Genomic DNA, 6,895 nt, shown 5'->3' with positions numbered 1-6,895 from the left:
AGAAAATACAGATTTTTGAGAATCACCCTTCAATCTTTTGGTTTACTTTGCTGAATATAGCAAATGATGACAAAATAACCATTTGAAACAAGATAAATGGTCTATGCTTAATTTCATGAAGTGTGCGATTAATCGCGATTTATCACAGAAAAAGTGTGTGATTAATCTGATTAAAAATTGTAATCTATTGACAGCCCTAACATATATATATATATAGCGGGAAAATATTTATTTGATCCCCTGCTGATTTTGTAAGTTTGCCCACTTACAAACAAATGGGGGTCTGTAATTTTTATGGTAGGTTTATTTGTAGGGATGGTGTTTTTGGGGTCATAGTCAGCATTTCTCTCCCTCCAAACACGGCGAGTCGAGTTAATGCCACAGAGCTCAATTTTGGTCTCATCTGACCACAGCACTTTCTCCCAAGCCTTCTCTGAATCATTTAGATGTTCATTGGCAAACTTTAAAGGGGTGGTTCAGTGGTTTTTTTCTAGACTTGATTGTGTTTATGGGGTGCAGTCTAACATGTGTTAATGCTTCATTTTTAAAAAAACGCATTATTTTTCACATAATTTACCTTTATTCAACACAGCTCTGTCCCTTCTCTGAGAAACGCATTTCTCATGTATTGTAAACAAAGGCGTTGTTAATATCGCTTATCAGTTTGAGCCCGATTGAGAAGCAGAGGATATTATTGAAGAGGATCGTGCAGAACCTGTGCAAGCACGGCTTTTAATGTTAGGCCTATGTTTTTTGTTTGTTGTTGTCTCATACTTTTAGATATGCTGTTATTTGTAAATGCTACTGCTTATGTTAGCTTTTAATATACAGTTTTATCCTGATTAAAGCTTTAATACAGTACGGCAACTGCACGCGCGTCCATGTTTAACGCTTCTCATAGCTATGTGAAAATAAGTGTATAATTGTAACAGTTCATTGCTGGAGCTGAGCTGAATGAGAAAGAGAGAGAGAGAGAGAGAGAGAGAGAGACAGAGATGCAGAGCGTGTGCAGAGAATTGTGAATTGTGAATCCATTAGAATCGTTAGAAGACAGGATCGCGATTCATATATGAATAGATTTTTATGTGCACCTCTAGTTTTCTCTTCCTCTTCTCTAAAGCAGCGCAGCATGGCCTCGCCCCCTTTGCTGCCTTTTCCCGAGGGTGGGGTTTACCTGGGTTTGTGATGTCACGAACTGACATCAGTTGGTTGGTTGGTATTCTGTCTCTATCCATTAAAATAAACCTACCATAAAAATTACAGACCCTTCATTTCTTTGTAAGTGGGCAAACTTACAAAATCTGAAACTCTGAAATCTGAAACTGACTGAAACTTCAGAATCGACAGCAAGATGACTCTAGATAGCATGGTGAATGTATACAATAGATGTACACAATAAATTTTATTCAAAATCCATTCGATATTGGTGAATATCTTTTCCCCAAGAAATAGTGTTCCTGTGGCTCAGTGGTAGAGCATTGCGTTAGCAGCGCAAACGGTTGTGGGTTTGATTCCCAGGGAACACACATACTAGTAAAAAATGTATAGCCTGAATGCACTGTAAGTCGCTTTGGATAAAAGCGTCTGCTAAATGCATAAATTATTATTATTAAATTATAAATAGGCAAGAATGAACCTGGTTTCCTCTATGATTCCTATTCATTCTGATAACAAAGCACTTAAACATGACAAACTCGTAATTACGACTTCATAAATGCGAAGCAGGAAATTTCAGATAGCATATGAAGGCATCATAACTTTCCTAATAGGTTTTGGGGCCCCTATAAGTTAATATAAATGTCCTATACTGCCCTCTGTTGGTAAACCAATGCCCTCATGAGTTTGTGGCCATATAAATGGGAAATCAAAGACTTTCCTTTAACGCTAATTTGACTTCCATTTAAAACCAAGGGAAGGTGAGCTAATTATGAAAGTCTGCAGTCTTACCGTCCAGATGTCCATGTCAATGTGTGAGCAGTAGATTCCCTCATCAATCACTGGTTTTCTTTTTTCTTTCCACATTTCCTCATTCTCCAAGTCAGTAATTCTGTTGAGTGATGTTTTCATGTCAGCCTATCAAGAGTACAGATTACACTGAATTCAGAAACTCTCAGTTACTGACACCACACTGTCAGTACGATCTCGCTTCTAGCGTTGACAATGACAAATGTTTGTTAACTACCTGTAAGCGTGCACAGTATTTGTCTTTTATCTGATTAAGGAAATCTTTGTCCACTGGCAGTGCTCTCTGATCTTCCTTCAGCTCAGGCCGCAGAGAGCTGCTTCCCATTATCTTCTCGCTATGGAAAGATAAATTAAATTCAGGTACATAAGTAAGTACATTTTTAAGATAAAGCCATAATCATAACCTTTTAAAGTAGTAGTACAGTCACAATGAATCTCATCAACTGGATCACAAATGAGTATCCATATAAGGTCTGAAGAAGGCTGGAATAAATCACGATGAGCTATTTATCACACTGAGGCACAGCTGTGTATGGGTCTTTTAAAAACACATTCATGAGACCACTAGACCTTTCACGATTTGAGACGTGGATGTTTAGAGCCTCTGACTGATGCAGTAGGTAACTCTATTGATTGGCTTATGTGAATGAGTTATGTAAATCAAACAAAACTCCTGGTTTGATGTCAACGACATAAAACGCCATTGGTTCTCAGATCAAATGTCATTGAGGTCAAACCTGACGTGGTGTTTAAGTGAACCATGATGAAAAAATTGTCAGACAAAGCTATTATATGGCTTCAGAAGATCTTAAATATATATACGTCCGTTCAAAGGTTTGGCATATGATTTGTTTTTCCAGGAAAGAAAATAATACTGTCATTTCTATCCTTTTGTTTTTAACACTTTATTCATCAAATAATTCTGAAAAAATCAGCACAACTGTTTTCAACACTGATAATAATAAGCAATGCTTCTAGAGCAGCAAATCAGCATATTAAAATGATTTCTGATGAATCATGTCACACTGAAGACAGGAATAAATTACATTTTTAAAGTATATTAAAACAGAAAACAGTTATTTTAAATTTGAACAATATTTCACAATACTACTGTATTTTTGATCCAAAAATGGAGCCTTGATGAACATAAAAGACTTAAAGAGACATAAAAAGTTCTTACCAGTCTTACCAACCCCAAACTTCTGAATGGTACTGTCAATGAAATAATGAAATATGTATTTTTATGATACTTTAATGGTGTTTTCTACTGTTTCCAAACTTGAGCCTGAGTTTCCCATTCACTTTTTATAATATGGAACAAACAGCCTGGATATTCTTCAAAAAATCAGCTTTTGTGTGTCATAAAAATATACTTCATAAAGGTTTGAACCAGTATGCTTGCTTCTTCAATATCAAAAAGGGTTTTAAGTTATATTGACATGCTGTATTTATAAAAACTAAATCTAAACTGAGGAAAACCTCACCTGGGGTAGCGATGAATAATGAAATCTAGAAGAGCGTAGTAATCTTTCAGCTCTGTCACCTTTTCCAGAAGTCTCTTTAGATGCTCTCCTACAGCCTCATGGTGGCAGGACACATAGGTTTCAAACACATTAAAGTCTGCTGGATATGAGCTCAGAAGCTCAGTCTTCACTCTCTGCAAATCCTCCACCACAGCTTTACCCAGAAGCCCCAGATGCACTGCCAGCCAGGAAGCATTCTTCTCGCGGCTGTCCAGAGGAACTTTCTTCAGTGAATCTCGAACCCCGTATAGTACCGCATCCTTCCATGCTTCCCTCCATCCCTGCATCGCTCCTGGCTCTGTCCGTCTCTTCTCTTCCTCCAGGATAATGTATGCCACATACACCAGCAGCTCTTTATTGTGTGAGGGAAGAGCACTGGAGTTGCGTATAATGGCAGACATTTTGTTCTTTAGTGTGCCATAGAGCAGACTCAGGTCTTTCTCTTTATTGACAAGTTCGATGGGATAGTCTTCTTGATCCAGAGCTTGATGCTCCCGCTGAAGCTCCAGACGTAGTGACAGTAGATTCACGTAGGCCTCCTCTAAATGTTCTGTCTCTATCAGTTTATTAATCTCCATTACTGCAGAAAATAACAGAAAAAGTAGAACAAAAAGCAAAATATTAGTATACAGACGACTGCATGAGTTGTGTCCTGATACTGGAACTATAACTCACTTGCATCAACAACTATCATATTTCATTCAGGAATGTCTGATGCCTCTGTCTAGATCTCTGCCACATCAGCTCATGTTTTCTAAAAACATTGTAAAATATGCTCTGTTTATCCCTGATTAGCCACTAAAGAGTTTCTGATGTGGTCTGGGTAATGTCGGCATGTGATGTTCTTTACAGATAAATAGATACTGAACAAAATGTAACTTTGATTGCAAGTCCTCTTCAAGACAGGTGTGCTAAAAAAGCAGGAATAGAACATCTAAATCACAGTGTGACAGTATATAGTGTTTGTTTTTCTTCTTTTTATCTTCAGCAAAATGACAAAGCAAATGTACATTGCCGTTTGGAGTCAGTACGTTTTTTTTAATGTTTTTGAAAGAAGTCTCTTATGCGTTTATTTTAATCAAAACTACAGTAAAAACAATATTTTGTGATATTATCAAATATTATCGTGGAATATTATAAAATAACTGATTTCTATTTCAGTATATTTTAAAATGTAATTTATTCCAGTGATGCAAAGCTGAATTTTCAGCATCATTACTCCAGTCTTCAGTGTCACATGATCCTTCAGAAATCATTCTAATATGCTGATTTTCTGCTCAAGAAACATTTCTTATTATTATCAATGATGAAAACAGTTGTGCTGCTTAATATTTTTGTGGAAACTGTGATACCTTTTTTCCAGGATGAATAAAAAGTTCAAAAGAACAACATTTATTTAATTTTTTGTAACATTACAAATGTCAATTTTTGAGCAATTTAATGCTGAACAAACTTTTGAACGGTAGTGTATATGCGGATTGTTGAGCAGCATGACATATGGTTATACTACATGAACCCATTTTAAACTGCATTTTTACTTTTTATTGCATGCCTTTTTATGTCAGTTCAAATAAGATTCATCGCTTGAATCTTATGGGAGCACAGACAAAATGATAAGGATGGGTCCCAGGCCCCAAACTGTGAAAAAACCTTCATCATAGGACTAAGAGCAAACTTTTTAATGTTGATGTTCAGGAAACTAAATATAAATTTTGTAAAGCAAATGACCCAAAATTTAATGGTGTAACAAAAATGTTGCCCAGTCCAAATATCTAAAACATTCATATAAATTTTCATCTGAAACGATGATGTTTACATTACAACTACTTTGTCAACTGCCTAGAGATGGGACATGCACTCTCACACTCACCTGACAAAGGCATAGGTGGTATCTCTGGCAGAGTATATGTGTCACTGAGCTCCAACACTGTGTCTACGACCTCAGTCTGCTCTTCAGATAAAGTCATGGCCTCTGTGACAGGTTCAAGTGGTTCTTGTTTGTATTTTTTAGTACCCAGACCCAAGCTCTGCCGGATCGATGCCCCTCTCCTTGCCAGTGTACCTGTTATTTCAACTGCAGAATCTGAGAATAACACAAACAGTTACTGGAGACAATTCGTGTCATTCTGTATAACATTCAACAGAGCAAATGGTCTTTAAAAAAAAATCAACATGACCATGTAATATGAAAGCTCTTTTTAGTTACCAGTAATTTTACTCTAAATTTGACCCTTTTATGAATGAATATTTATAATAATAAAAAAAAATCTTAATGTACACTACTGCATTGGTGTGTAACTTTATGCATTTCCTCATACTTTATATATTATACCTTAATGATATGATAAACAGGATATAAAGGTCAAGAGGACACATTCTTTGTTAATGTAACTGTTTTATTAATATAAGAAATAACCATATATTGTAAGCTGTGTTGTTGTGTTTTGTTTTTACATACTGTAAAATAAAAATATGCAAAAGGTTCAATCAAAATGCAGGTGTGAATTACTGTATGAGCTAAAGCTTAAACCCCCAAAAAGTTTAAAACATTTCATCAACAAACCTTTCGGCATTGTTTGCAACATTTACTATCAACACTTCCTGTCATTATAGCCCAAACAGTATTTCACTTATCTAGAGGTGAATCTAGTGACATGCAAACACCAGTCACCTGACACAGTTCTGGTAAGAGAAGTTTTCTCGGTCTTTGGAGTCTGAAGTGAAGATTGTGAGGGAGATCCTCTGATCAAACCTGAAAAGAGAAACACGCAAGGAGCTTCAGCTAATTAAAAGTCTTATAAAATACAACAAAAATGTTTCACAATTAAGAAATGTAACCCTATTGTTGTAAATTCTCTGAAGATTTGGTATCAGCTCAGAAAGATCTTTAAACTCCCTCAGACCTGCTCTCTGATCCCTATAGCTTGCAATCATGCATTCCATCCCTCACAGTCAGATAGAACCTTTTTATCGCAGAAAGAAAAAGGAGTTCTATCTATACGAGATTTATATACACAATACTTAAAAATGTCTTGGGAAAAGGATTTGGGGTTATATATTTCAGAAGATAACTGGACTAAGGCCCTCCAAGGTATTAGGTCTTGTCCCATCAACTCTAATTTTCAGTTGATTCAGTATAAAGTTGTCCATAGAATACACTACTCTCGTACCAAATTACATTCTACTTTTCCCTCTGTGTCACCTCTGTGTATCAAATACAAGTCCAGTGAGGGTACATTGACTCACTTATTTTGGATTTGCCCAAAAATGTGTAAATTTTGGACTGAGGTGTTTGATTTCAACTCAAAGGTACTTAAGATTTATTTTCCTCATGACCCTCTTGTTGCAGTATTAGGCTGGGCCCATTTCTTAGAGAACTATAGTTTCAATCAAATCCAGATAATTCA

General features: G+C 36.1%; 1 protein-coding gene across 1 annotated transcript in view; it reads right to left on the bottom strand.

Moving 5' to 3' along the window:
• The window catches only part of LOC107721209 (uncharacterized), an 8,698-nt gene extending 2,426 nt beyond the window's left edge, over positions 1 to 6,272 (bottom strand). Inside the window, exons 1-5 of the mRNA XM_016529105.1 lie at positions 6,160 to 6,272; positions 5,359 to 5,571; positions 3,450 to 4,068; positions 2,183 to 2,300; positions 1,948 to 2,073 (exon numbers count right to left, since the gene is read on the bottom strand). Of these exons, the coding sequence (XP_016384591.1) occupies positions 1,948 to 2,073; positions 2,183 to 2,300; positions 3,450 to 4,068; positions 5,359 to 5,455 (960 nt within the window). The 5' untranslated portion in view covers positions 5,456 to 5,571; positions 6,160 to 6,272. The remainder of the gene's footprint in view (positions 1 to 1,947; positions 2,074 to 2,182; positions 2,301 to 3,449; positions 4,069 to 5,358; positions 5,572 to 6,159) is intronic.
• Positions 6,273 to 6,895: the final 623 nt, after the last annotated feature.

Source organism: Sinocyclocheilus rhinocerous, unplaced genomic scaffold (genome assembly GCF_001515625.1).
Source record: "Sinocyclocheilus rhinocerous isolate Xijiao unplaced genomic scaffold, SAMN03320098_v1.1 scaffold214, whole genome shotgun sequence".
NCBI lineage: Eukaryota > Metazoa > Chordata > Actinopteri > Cypriniformes > Cyprinidae > Sinocyclocheilus > Sinocyclocheilus rhinocerous.
The sequence above is the reverse complement of the archived record's forward strand: the minus strand, read 5'-3'. Positions and strand labels throughout refer to the sequence as shown.